The sequence below is a fragment of the Haplochromis burtoni genome, unplaced genomic scaffold, assembly GCF_018398535.1.
Source record: "Haplochromis burtoni strain Fernald_Lab_line unplaced genomic scaffold, NCSU_Asbu1 Contig_10, whole genome shotgun sequence".
Taxonomy (NCBI): domain Eukaryota; kingdom Metazoa; phylum Chordata; class Actinopteri; order Cichliformes; family Cichlidae; genus Haplochromis; species Haplochromis burtoni.
In genome coordinates, this window is record NW_024582371.1 from 1109802 (window position 1) to 1124175 (window position 14374).

At 42.0% G+C, this 14374-nt stretch overlaps 1 protein-coding gene across 2 annotated transcripts; it reads right to left on the reverse strand.

The window, feature by feature from the left end:
• Nucleotides 1-8815: 8815 nt before the first annotated feature.
• hbegfa (heparin-binding EGF-like growth factor a) lies at nucleotides 8816-12263 on the reverse strand. Of its 2 annotated transcripts, XM_005927953.3 has the most exons (6): nucleotides 12021-12262; nucleotides 11006-11257; nucleotides 10704-10902; nucleotides 10460-10612; nucleotides 10256-10342; nucleotides 8816-10142 (listed from the first exon to the last, which is right to left on the reverse strand). In XM_005927953.3, the coding sequence occupies exons 1-5, from the start codon at nucleotides 12061-12063 to the stop codon at nucleotides 10270-10272; spliced, it is 720 nt and encodes a 239-aa protein (XP_005928015.1). In that variant the 5' UTR covers nucleotides 12064-12262; the 3' UTR covers nucleotides 8816-10142; nucleotides 10256-10269. The 2 variants fall into 2 exon arrangements, with proteins under 2 accessions (XP_005928015.1, XP_005928016.1); XM_005927954.3 differs by lacking the exon at nucleotides 10256-10342 and having other exon boundaries at nucleotides 12021-12263.
• Between the last annotated feature and the right edge of the window lie 2111 nt (nucleotides 12264-14374).

Sequence of the window (14374 nt, forward strand, 5' to 3'; positions counted from 1 at the left end):
TCAACATAGCCTGAACTCTCTTAGACAAGCTTTCAGTAATCTTCAGGAATAGTTCTCCAAGATTCATGAAGGACATTCAAATATCTTTTTTTGGATGTTGGCTGCCTCCCTGATCTCCTCTGTACATAATGACGACTGATTTTCAATACAATTCAATACTGTGGCTATTTCTGATGAGGCTTCAGTGAACAGTAATGGATCAACTGAAAAGCTAAATGGATCTCTCAGATCTTGTGTCAGGTCTTTGCCGCATGTTTTCTGTTTCTTAAAGATCTGACTTTAAATAAATAAATGAAAACGAAAACGATCAGGTACAAGGCTGGTTTCTTGGTTGGTTTTAAGACTTTTGTACAGATTTGGTGAAGTGGGATCTTCCACAGTATTCTACCATTACATCATTTGATATTGCTTCATTTGTCTTAGCAAATCAGTCAGTATCACTTCCACTTTACTTGAATCACAGATAACATAACAATGAGTTCAGCTGCACAAAAAATGACCACCACAGCTGGAGTACTAACATCTGACCACCCAAGTCAACAATTAAACATGCTTAGTCGGCCAAATTAAAGTGAAAACTACTGAACAGTGACAGACACACTACATAAGATATGGGTGATGTTCATACAGTTTATACATTGAGCTGACGATGAACTGTTAGGATATTAATCAACCATCAAAAATGACTCCAACTATTCCAGCTCACGGGAGGAGACCTAAAAAACAACATCTGCTCCCACATTGATGTGTCACATTCGGATGGTGACCCCATTGTCGCCTGACAAAGCTTCAGTGCTATGTCACATTCCCATAATCCACGCTGGAGTAAGGGGCTCAGGGAAGATTATTATTTTTCACACACAGGCATAAAGCCACAGAGCGGCGGTCTCCCCTCATGACTCATGCACAGGGAGAAAAAGGAGCTGACTAATCACAATAATAACCATCATCATCCTGCCGTCTCGACAGTTGCTTCTCCTCACTCAATCAGCGCGATAACACAATTCAGATCACTCCTCAAGATGAGACAGTATTGCTGTTGAATCAGCTGTGTCAGTGCATATGTCTGTGCTGAGCATGCTAATTGTAGCGTGTTACTGGTCACCTCTGTCTCTCAGCCAGTAATGGGGCACATTTTAGTAGGGCTTTTCACATGGCTAAGCTCTCTAAAGTGGTCTTCTGGGGCTTGACTTTACTGCCTTATGCAAAGCCGGCTGTGTGGTGTGTTGATAAAGACAGAGCAATCTGGAAGATTAGCTGTGGTGTAATGGGGCGAGATGAAAACTAGATGTCATCTCTGCTTCCACGGGCTCAGCCCTTCTCAGCATGTGTGTTTGTGAGCGAGAACTGGCAGAGGGAGGTCAGGGGCGCGTCTGCCACGAGCTCAGCTCTGGCTCTGAAAGCGACATCACCCATGACCTCATCTAAGGAAAAATCCCCCTCTCCTGCCTTTCTCTCCTCCCTTTTCTCTCAAGGAGCTGAGCTCTGCTTCTGCATTCCTGCTCTCCGAACAGCTCCCACACTGTCTCCAAACTGTGGCAGGAGAGAGGGAACACACAGGGGAACAGTGGGCTGATGGTTAGACGGAGAACAGCAGAGGGGAAAGTCTTGCTGAGGTCATGGACCCCACTAATAGTCTGTGGGCAGTTCAGACGGCCTCCAAAGGAATGGCAATTTGTTAGACAGTCAGACAGATGAAAGCACATAAATGAAGAAATTCAAAAGAGGCTAACTTATTCAGTCACTTGCTTTAATTCACTGGTCTTTGGTTCCATTATAAGGCAACTTGACACCTTGCCCTTTGATCAAAGGAAATATCCCAACAGTTACTGAATGGACCTCCATGAATTTGGAGGTAGTGAACACTGCAACAACAGTTCACCTGCTGAGCAGTTTGGAGCTTCTTTATTAGGCATCAGAGTTTTGTGATTGTATCTGAACCACTTCATGGAAAATACCCTTCTTGTTTTTGTAGCAATTTGTCAGAGGGACAGTAACTGTCAACACTCCACTCCACCACGTACGTATCTTAGGAATGCGCAGGTATTTCTCCACAAGGAAAACCCCTTCCCTCATTTCCTACAATCCATACAGGAATCTGTAACAATGATGATTGCTTAAAGTGTGTGTTTTCTTTGGGGAGTGGGGAAGGTTTAAGTTGTAGTGGAAGGGTGAGGTGTTCTTTTGGTTTCAACAGCAGCCAGCCACAAAGGGGAAACAGCCAATAAGAATCCCTGGAGCCCAATCCTTGCGGTAACCACAACGGGCTTCCAGCCTCTATGACAGCCATCCGCTCCTCCTTTGTCATACGCTGCGGCGTCAGCCAGCTCAGCTAGCCAGCACGTGTTGAGCTGATCCTCTAAAACCATCATTAGGTGCCTGCTTATCCACACATACACACATGATTGCTGGGCGGATATGGGCGGGGAGATTTCTAGTTATTTTCTTTCAGAGAGCTTCAGGTCATACTGTAAGGGGTAGAGAAAACAGATGAGTCAAGCATGCAGTCATCCGGTCTTCCGGTCTATTTGCCCTTGTTTGTTCAAGTTATTTTTTTTTGTGTGTGTGTATTAGACGACAATAGCGACTGAGTATGCTTTCTCCTCATGTCTTTTTCTATTCTCCTGTTCCTTCCTTTCGCCTGCCTCCCTTCCTTGTCCCCTCTTAACCCATCTCCTCTGGCTCTCTCTCCTCTCATTTTAACCAGTAGGTAATGTGATGCTGCCATCAGCCTCCTCTGGGCCTAAATAGACCACAGTGAGAATTTAATAGTGTGACCATGATACATAACAAGTGTCTGTCCAGCAGGGTGACATCAGCAGCGGGGAATCTGCTGGTATCCCTGCTGAGCTCCTGCTAGCTTTGGGGGCAAGAGGAGAGGGGCAGAAGTGAACCGAGCTGCGTTTTTCAACACGACTGACATAGAAAGCAGCAATATGAGTGAAAGCCAACTGTGAACATGTCTTTTTTTTACCTTAATAACTGTTAAAATCACACCAAGCTGTGATTCTGTGGTAAGGTATGCCTTTGGTCAGTAGCAACTAATGTGTTTGATTTCTGCAAAACAATTAGTTTTTGCATTTGTCACACATGCACAGGCGAATTACAGTGAACAATTGCGGGATGAGTCAACATTAAAACTCATTGTCAACTGTCTTTTCCAAGGTGATTTTGAAAGGAGTTCTGGGAAGTCGACTTGACTGCGTGTTTTACCAAATAAGCATAAAGTAGAAGAGATGGACACAGCCACCATGACATCATCCACTGGTTTGTTGGCTCCCGTTCTGAAGCCTCGTGTTCGGCACTGTTTTCAGCATCACAGTGTCGCCATGTCCTAAATCATACGCTGTTTTATCATCTGCTTTACTCAAAATAGGACTATCATTTACAAAATTATCATTATGTTGTATTTAAATAGACTTAAAACCAGTAACTGAGACCATTCATTTCCACTTAATTCAGTTTTATTTATATAGCACCAAATAACAACAACAATTGTCTCAAGGCACTGGAAGGTAAAGACCCTACAGTAATGGAGAGAAAACCCAAACCCTAAGACAACCTCCTTTGAGCGAGCACTTGGCGACAATGGGAAGGAAAAACACAAATTTTTGCTTGTGGAATAACAATACTTACTTTATTCATCTAATTGTTACAAATGTTGGTTCTTTTTAAGTCAACAACAAAGATATACGAAGACTTATGCACCCTCTTTAAGACCTTCCCATCCTTATCATCTTGAATCAGCACTCCCAGATCCGCGTCCCTCATAGTTTCAAGAACAGAAGAAAAGCCTGAAGTTAAAAAAGAAATTCAATATATAGAAATCAGTGATGCAAATAACAGCGGTACCTACTTACTTTTTCTTAGTAACGAGTAATCTAACTAATTACCATTTCTATCGTTGCAACGCTGTTACTGTTACTAACAAGAAAATGCGGTGCGGACACATTACCATTTTTCACCTCAGACAGCTGTCATCTTCTTACCGGAGCTAGGAGGGCGAAACAATCGAACAAGTCCTGCTGATTGGCTGAGGAAGAATGAAGTAGTTGTGGTAAACCAATCACATGACCAATTTAAGATGACATAGCAACAAGATGCTATATACCAGTTTTTAAATTGTGTTGATAGGCCACGTAAAACCACAGTCATGATAATAAAAATATACACGTTGTTTTTTCCTGAATACTATCGTCACGTTTACTGTCTAAGGACAGCGCTAGCCCCCATTCTCTGCTGAAGACCAAAAGAAAACGAAACACAAAACACCCCTTTCATATTGGTGGAAAAATGTACCATATCGACCAATCAAAAAATTATATGGCAACGTGGCATTTGGATGTTTAGCAAGAGGGGTAAGTTTTGGGAGTGACGGCAAGAGAAAGTTTTGAGATGTGAGAGATTTGTAACGTTTAGCATGTTTGGAGTGCGTAGTGTAGTGTGTTGTCTTTTGTAGTAAGTGTCTAGTGTAGTGGAGAGTTTTCTTTAGTGTGTCAGAACTATGAGGTGACAGCTGAATGTCACAGATGCTCCCAAAAAGCCACCAGAGGCAGATTGCAATGTAAACGCTGTCTCCAGGTGGGAAAACAGGAGGGTTGATATGCCTCCTGTTGTTAGGCCTGCGGGTATTGGGCTTGTGATGTTCTCCTTTATCTGATAGTGGACTGAAATTATTTTTCTGGAGTGGCATGGCTAATTTGTGTGGGATCTTATTTGATGCAGAACACCTGATTGTGCTGTAAATAGTTTGAAATGGTTATTTAAAAAAAAAACCCACCTTGGCTGCATTTTAGGTAAATGGCTACATATAACTTTGTTGTTTGCAAAACTTGTGCATAGGTTTTTAAAATCTACAATTTCTAATTGAATTTGAAGTTATGAAAATGATTCATTAAACATGTTTGCGGTTGTTACAGTAAAAAATACAACTTTTTTTCTACTCGGAATTTATGTTTTTTGTCTGATTTTAGATCAATTGTGTTAATACAGTATGTCAAGATGAAAAAATAACTGTAAGTTTAGACATGTGAGGTTGTGCTGAAAAGAATGATACCAGACAAGGCAAGATAGTTTTTAAACATGAAAAGTAGTCAAAAACAGCCAATTATACCCTAAAGTTACTTTACCTAGTAATTAGTTCGTTTTAGAATATTGTAACTCAGTTACTAACTCGGTTACTTTTTTTGAAGAGGTAACTAGTAACTAGAAGTAACTAGTTTTCAAAGTAACTTGCCCAACACTGATACAAATATAGCAAGAGCCAGGAAATGATCTCGGAACATAATATCGAGCTTGAAGACGCCTGAAAAAATGTCCTTTAAGGAGAGAAAAGACAAATCTCTCAAGGTTCTTGCACCCAGCCTAGCCCATATAAAGAAAGTGTTATTCAGTTGTGATCTGTATGTTTGATTTGGCAATGATTTGAGCTAGATGCCCTTTCTGATGCAACCCTTGGCATTTATCCAGGCTTGGGATTGGTACTCGGAGTATACTGGCTCCCCATGGCTGGATTAGATGAGAAGGTGAATAACACCTTATTTACTTGCCCCACACTGGGACAACATTGAGTTTACTGGCAAGACTGAGACCTAAAAAAAACCCCAGTTTGCTCTCAATCTTTGCAGCTTTTGGGGGCAGATGTAAGAAAAATAGCTGGGCCTGATGAAGTAGTGGAGAGAGTAGGCATGAGTCAAGAATGACTCGTTTTTCATCTAACAAATGAGGGGTGTTGGTCAAAAAGTAAACGCCATCAAAGTTGATGAAAAATGAGATTTTATTACTTAATATTTCAGCCTCTTGAGGGCCGCGCTGCTTACACAGACAGTCATGTTTGCCTTCGCCAAAGGTCCTGCCTTTGGCTGCACGTGTCAATTTTAGAAGCTTAAGGAGGAAGAGAAAGAGCAGACAGGAAAAGGATGAGGAAATGGAGAAGACAAGGCTGCATGACAGGAAGGAATAACAAAAAAGAGACTAATCCACTTAATGACAGGTAGTGACAGAGTGACTCTTAATCTTTTGTAGGCGAAAGCACCCTCCAGAGCAGAAGTTGTCACCTTGACCCATTCTTTGTCCTCCCGTCTATCCCTCTTTCTCACGTTACCCCTAATCTCTCATTCCTTCTCTTCATTTCTGTCATCCTCCCCTCCCTCCTCCTCCTCCTCTTCTTTTGCCCTATGTGCTGTGCAAATGGGCCGACACAGACTGCGTGCAACACGTTGATCCTTTGCAGCTTTTTATTGTTGCTCAACAATCACTCCCTCCCTGTCATCGCTTCATCCACCAGGAGTGGCACGCTGACATTTGGGCCAGCATTTCAGGTTGACTTCACGGGCCTGTGAAAAGCATATACACCTAAAACAACCTCTGACATGCACAAAGTAATCAATTTCAGGTAATAATGTGTTCCTGTTGATGATATCCGGCAAGAGAATGATTACATTTCCAACTGCTGGCGTGCGCACTTCCATATTAGTGTGGAAACTACCCATTGTTGCCTCTCAGCAGAGCAGGAAGCACCTTTCACAACAAACCTACCCTCCTTATACCGATTAAATCCAGTGCAGCTGCCGTAGCATCTGATTACTTCAGTCTATTTGGCAATGACAAGAAGGCAGTGGAGCAGTTTACTTATTAGCTTTAGATCATTTTGGCAAAAGTTAGAAATAACTAATATTTAATGTTTGAATGTTTCCATTAATGAGCATAGTAGTCCGCTCCACAGCCTTTGATTTGGCTACTTTTTAATGCTACTGTTTTTCATGTGTACCTCAGAATAAAGCGGAAGTCTTACATGTGTGTGTGAACCAAACTTACTCTAGGAAAATCACAGCCCCCAAAAACAATATCAAACACAATAGGCTTGCTGGTATTTCCCACAAGCGTCTGGCATGCAATAAATTTTGCCACTTCTAAAGAATCTCGGCCAACCTGCGAGGAAATGCCTTAAAGCTCTGTGGAAAAATAATCTCTTCGACTCTCTAGGAATAAAAAATAACTTCTAAGGGCAGGACAAGCTCAAAGTGTAGACTCTGCGGAGCTGTTTCTCAAGCCCAACAAGGAAAATTCATGAGAAGTGCAGTGCTGATGGCTGATGATGGGCCACCATGCTGGCCATTATTTCCTGGCTGGGGTCCACGAGGCCACCGAGAAACAGAACGCAGTGAACTCCCTTCTTCTTCTCTCTCAGCATTCTGGCTCTCCCGCCTGCGATCAGGCCCGGGAATAGCAGCTATGTGAGCATGACTGCACGACACTATTTCTGTGCGCTCTGCTACTTGACATTGAGAGGCCGGGATTAGGTGGCCCCCCACTACTGTAAATGAATAGCTCCCGTCACTCACACACGCACACAAACACATGTGTGTGCTTTGTAAATACACATATGAATCCCCCTGAACATAAAAAAATGTGACTGAGAAACTGGAGTTTTCTGCACATTTTCACCTTCCTGTAAACGCCACGTGAGGATGATGAAAGCTGAAGTGCTGTTTTTCAGTTTCTCAACAAGCGGTATGAAGAAAGTTGCATTCTGAATCAGGTACCACGCCCTCGGTGGTTCAGTTGAACATCTGTCAGCCACCACCACCTCCCCACCACCCCCTTGTGCGAACATGAGCTCCCCACAGTATGCTGCTTATTCAGTCTATATGGAACGTATGGGAATCAGACCCACAAACGGTGCTGAAAAAGATCACATAACAAACATGCATGTTTTGCTGTGGATTCTTTTCTTGGTAATGGTTCGGTTAACCCTTCAACCCACTCAGAGTCAGCTCTGAAGCATGACTGTACCACATTCCCACTTACACAGACACACACACTGCCAGTGTAACAACATCTGTGTAGGAGGTGACTTCAAGGGAGTGACTAACATTTGGCGGGGCCTCAACCTGCCTTTGAGTCCAGCTGGGTCTTTTGACCGTCCTTACCTCCATTAAACCTGTGTGCGGCATACATGACAGCATTGCTGCATCCTGCTATTTGCTCTATGTGGTCTCTCTGAATACTGTGGTATTCGGGGGCTGGTCGAGGCCTCAGATGTTGTGCTCAATCGCGTGTCTTTGAGTGCGACATCTGTTTCAGCTGCGTGAGTAATGGTGTGTGAGGCAGTGGCTAAACATCAGGTGTTTGCCGTCTTGCACATCTCAGATCTGTTGCCTTTCTCCTCCCCCCCACAGCTGGAATGAGTCCTGTATGTATCATGATTGATCTGTCAGTGAGTCTGACGATACTGTTGTCACCACATAAAAAAACGACTAACGTCTTCACTTTCCTCACGGCTCGCTTAGACAGTCTGGCATCAGTTATTTGTTGAATTGTAAACAGTGGCACGCACAGATAACCCCAATTACATATAATAACTGAGGAAGGATTTTTGATTCAAGATCTATGAGCACTGGCTAAAAATAATAACAGCACCAATGTGCAGGATACAGGTGTCTCAGTTTAAAGCGACTGCTCACACGCCAGAGACGGGAAATAAAAACATGATGTTTGCTTTAATTGCAGATCCTGAACGAGCTAGAAGAGCAACAGCGGTGTTATCGTTATTAAGACAGGCATTGATGCACGGTCCAACTCAGGAAGCAAATGAATGACTATAAGTTTGGAATAATAAAGATTTAACCCTGCGATAGACTAGCTATCTGTCCAGGGTGTACCCGCCTCTTGCCCTGTGACATCTGGGATTGGCTCCAGCCACACCATGCTCCTGAATCGGATAAGAAAGCGGGTGGATGGATGGATGGATGGATGGATGGATGGATGGATGGATGGATGGATGGATTGAGAAATAACAGAGAAACTCCAGAACTCACATATTGAAATGTTTATTTATTTATTTTTTATTCTGCTCTGAAAAGAAAATCACAAATATAAATCACTTCAAAATTGCAGGATTTGAATGGATAAAGCACTTGAATTCACATTGTTTTTCCTTTTTTCTTGACAGCTTAACAGTTTCTCCTCTAACAATGATAAGACATAAACACAACATATTTATACCCAATTCTTTCTACAGTGCATTTCATATGTGACTCCCTTCTAAAAAAAAAGAAAAGAAAGAAATACAGATGTTGAGAGCACAGTTCTTGTGGTGCTTATAATCAGTACATAGCGGTGTGCCTAATGATCAGCGTTACCTCTGAAACTGAAACCTAACGTGAAGTAACGGTCCCCGAACCTGCAGGATAAAGCCGGGTGGGGGGGATGGGAGAGAGTAGGGCTTTGCCCTCCCTCATTACCAATACTGATGTGCCTTTGAGCAATTCACTGAACCCACATTGGAGCCACTTAGTGGCTGACAGAAGAGACTGGTTGCCCCAGGGGCAGTTTCCAGGTGTGACTATGAGTAATCGTGAGTGTGGTCAGTGTTGGAAATCATCTGAACCATTGGATCATTAAAAATAATATCAAATAAAATTAAATCTCGCGTATTCAATGATCAATTTATTAACCACAGTGCTATTGATCATCTAGTGAGTGCCAGAATTAAAGTTTATGCCATATTTTTCATGAAATACTGAGCTTTTGCTTCGTTTGCTTCTGTTTCATAAATAAATAGCCTCGAATAAGAAATATAAAAACACTTTTTTTGTTTTATTTTAAAAACTGCTAAAAGGTGGTTAAAAATCTCCATAAATACAGTTAGCTTAAATAAATAAATTAAAATTATAAATATACCGTTTACTGTACACACACAAGAAAAAACAAATCAACAAAAAAAACAAAAAAAACAAAAAACACGTGACGGCATTGAGCAGGAAAATACAAAATGTTGTCTTTTGAGAGAAAGAGAATCCAGATTGAGCTCTGATTGTTGTTAAAAATCTCAAATCATTTCAGAGACAGAGTCAAGACGCATTCCTCCTTCTTCCCGTTCCTCGTCGCCTGATTCTCGACACACCTCCTCTGAGCGGTTTAATATTCCAGTTCCAGACCGGGAGTTTCATCTTCTGAAGCCATCAGGAATACATTCACGTGCCCACTCTTTATTTGAACGGCCAGCAGAACATTGGGCAGACGTCCTTCTGTTCTCTTCTTTGCGTACGTTCAATTTATTTTCCTTTTCTTTTCCTCCGGGACCTCCTGTTGCTGTTCACTTTTCATTTTCAGCTGAGGTAGAATTTCTACATCTTTGCCTAAAATTTAAAAAAAAAAAGGGGGGGGGGGGAATGAGTGAAATCTAGTCGCACTTGATAGCGGCTGATGTCAGTCTGTGTACGTGTTTGTAGCCCTTTCCCTAACCACTCACCTCTCTTTGTTGCTTCAGTGGTTGGATGCTGACCCTAGCTTCACCTTCTCCTCATTCTCTACATCATACTCTCCCCGCTTGTGAAACCTGGAATAAACGAAAGGAAAGGAAGCTCGTTCAGTCTTCTACGTATCGCCTCGTTATTAGCTAAGATCCTAACCTGTGCATGGCTGCGAGTGCGTGCCGGGCGTGTGTTTCGCTCACCTGAGCATTAACAAAAGTCCGATGATGGTGAGGCACAGAGACGACAGCACCACCGCCACCACCGCCAGAGCTGTGGTGCGGTCGTAGCCCTCTCGGGACTGCGATGGCAGCAGGATAAACTGACACCTATCGCCGGAGTAATTATGGTGGCACCTGCGAAGAGGACGGTGAAGGGAAAACTGTTAATAATTGATCGACTTGAGGTGCGCATGATGTGCAGGTAAACAGAGAGCTAAATACTCACACGCATGATGGTTCACGGAGGTCTTTCAGGTAAGTGCAGGTCCCGTGAATGCAGTAATCTTTGTACTTCTTCAGGCAAGGATTCCTCTTCCTTCCCTTTCCTTTTCCCCTCTTCTTTCCCTTTCCTCTCGTTGTTTTTCCCTCAGTGTTTTCAGCTTCCAGGATGGTAGAAGGATCTTTGGGTTTGCTTGACATGGCAACTAAAGTGAGAAAAAAAAAAAAACAAGACCAACAATTACATGTACTGTCTTTGTTAAAAGCCACTTAAAAGCACCAATTTAAGACATTTTTTAAGTGCCTTACCTCTTGGCAGTTGCAGTTCATAGTCTCCAGATGTGCCATCTTCATACTCTTCATAATAGTAGTAGTCATCATCGTACTCCTCCGCCTCGCCATCCTTGCTGTAATCTGCGGTTGTCGCCCTCACGCCCCGGTTCTCCTCCTCCTCTGCTCTCCTGTCTCTGGTTGTGTCCAGGAGGCTGATAACAGAGGTGTGCTGCTGCTTGTTGCTCTGGTAACGGTCTACTGCAGCACCGCTGGCCAGTCTGGACATCACTGAAGGAGCAGGAAAATCAAACGTTATGAATGAGGTCCTCTTTTGAACATATATACACCACAAAAACAAACAACAAAAATCACAATCAGAAAACTCTTCCTCTAGGGGACATCCAGCAGACAGGTTAGTGCACCAAGCTGGGTGAGCCTTCTTGGGCAAGTTGAAACATGTTGTACAGGAAGAAGCTTCAGGCAGGATTTTTTAGGGATGCAGTAATTACCCTGCTGTTCTCTCTTAGGAAATACACCGGATCAGACATTGTCCTTAGGGATTGATTGAGTCAATGCCCAGCTCAGGATGCACTCAAAGGGACGCCAAATTTTAAACTGAGTGACTGAGTTTGACCCGCATGTTTAATGTCAAACAGACTTTCTGAGTTACTGTCCTCAAATTCGTGGACATTGAGATATCGGCCTGGCACACAGCCTTCCCCCCTCTGTCTCTCATAACACACGCACAAAATGCATGGGCAGACAGTTAGCTAATGTCAGGCAAGAATATGGGTTAAAAATAAATGTATCCAGTTACATAAAGCATGCTCTAAAATAAGAGAGATGACCCCATTAGCTCCTGAATAGGCTGGCATCATGAAAACTGTTGCCTAAAAGATTAAGTTTACACGACATGTTATAGCTCGGTTATTATAGAGAGGATTACACTGACAGCCAAGAAAGACACACACACACACACACACACGCTAAGTGATCCATTAATGAACACAGAAGAAACACTGGTTAAGTTGCACAGGCACATGAAACGTACCCAACGCGTGAGCCAGCAACAGCGCAACAGCGAAAATCCTCATGGCTTCCAGTAGCTTTAAGTAGAAAAATTATTTAAATTAACAAAAAAATATCAAAAAATCTAAAAGTTATATTCCGTCCACCTCTCAGTATTCCTTCCCTTTTTTTTTTTATATGCTTTTTCTTTTTTGTTAATAGAACTCCTCTCTTCTCCTCGCGTCCCTGCTGCCGCTGTCTTCTCTCCAGAAAGACTGGCGACTGAAGCTCACGAGCCTTTTAGCCTAGATAGATATCCCCGCCTCCTGGGTGTTTCCAATAACCACAAGAGCACGTTGCGGCAATTAATTCGTATTTTAACTCAAATTATCCATCATGTTACTTGGTACTTCCAAAGATAGAAAATAAAATGCAAAAACTGTCGGGAAATTAAAAGAAACAGGAAACTGAAACTTAATTAAAAAACAAACAAACTAATCCTTGGTTCCTTTTGTACATATTGACTCATTCTTTCTGTCTGAGTGCCGTCATAGGGTTTGGTTGTGTTTAATCCAGGTAAATCCGGTGGTTAAAGCAGTCACAGATTTAAAGTATGCGTGTCACAGAATCAGAAGTCCAAATATTAAGTAAGATACATTAACAGTCCATATTTACATTTAAGCAAGATAATTCAACAGCGAAGCTGTTGAAGAGGAGGACAGGAAACTTAGTAATACATGACAAAATATACAACTCTGCAGTAAAAACTGGAGATCCGATGATGGGCTTCACTTTGGGCTTCACTTTGGCTCCAAGCTGGTCTCTGGGAGTTTAAGCGCCTTTAACGGGTACGAAATGTGAGCGCCACCACGTGGTCAAGGATTACACTACACTGTTTTACTGTTTAGGTTCAGGTAGTTTCCAGAGTTAGAAACAAGCGAAATTAACTATTTATTTGAAAAATGTTTAACTTTGACTTACTTTTTTATCAGCTTTACAGTTAGTCGTGTTTTCAAAATTTCACAACAGACATTTCAATACAAACACCACTTCTTGAAGGGCAGCTGGTTCACAGTAATGTAGACCTCCCAAATCTAAATAAAGAAAGGCTACAAAGCATCATCAGGCCACTGTAATGCCAAAGGTTACTAAAACTTAAGGCCTTTCCTGTGCGTTTCTATTTTCACTTTGTTTTGTGATAACACACGTTCTTTTCAGTTATCTCCCTGCCTTCCCCTCTAGTTTTTTTTATTTCAGGTAACTGCAATCAACTACAATGTTTTTCCACACAGACTTGGGTAATTTGAGAAGCGAGGTGATGAGGTGGTTAAAACTGTCAACTCACAACGTGAAGGTTCTTGGTTCCCAGGGCTTCTTGTCTGTCTTACTTCTCTCCATGTACTCCAGCTTCTTCCGCAGTCCACAGATGTGCAATTTAGGGTTAATTGATGATTCTAAATCGACCATGGATGTAAGTGTATAGCATAGTGCTGCATAAATGTATGTTTCAAATTGCTTTGAATGGTCAGTAAGTCTAGAAAAGTGTTGTATAAATGCAAGTGCATTACATTACATAGAGGAGTAATGGTAGATTTTCTAAGTGCAAAAGGAAGGACGGCAAGCTCCTAATACTTTTATTCACTGCCAGTTGATCTTTTTACTACTGGTGTCATGCAGTTCTGAGGTGACAACAATTATTCACAAGAAAATTATCTTTTGATTGCAATGTGAAATTCTCCCTTCAGCTCTCAAGTGCAAAAAATACCATCAATAGGTTAATAGCACAAGTGCTTCAACTGGATTAAAGTATAGTCTGACTTCATGGATGGCTGTGTTAACAACATTCTTAGAATTAATAATTAAAGTTAGAGTCAATTTAAAGCAACACAAAACTGATCAAATAAAGATAAAATAGATACACAATACATCAGTATCACAGCTTTTGATGTTATTACTACTGCTGGTTTTCTAGAGATTTATGGGCTTTACTTCTAAGTGCATATTCTTACGATTCCCGTCACAGTAAAGCCTCTTTGGCTAAAGCTTAACTGCGTTGTAGTGTGTGTTGAGGTCACATGTAGGTCGGCTGCTCACCACGTATGGGGTAATGAATATGTCTGCCCTTTGTACTCTTAGGCATAGACTAACTCTGATGTGACCGTAGACAATAAATCTGGTGCGCCAGAATGTCATACTAATGAGATTCTTTTAAATACACGCACAGTGATGATGCAAGTCTGATCAGAAACAGTTTATTTCCAGGCCAGGGAGCAAGAATGAGAAACAATTCTAAAAACATAATAAAATTACCACCGAGCCTAGATAAAACAATTCTAAGAATGCAATTTTCTGTATGCACTAAAAATCCCACCCAGTCCCACAACCCAGGACGAATGT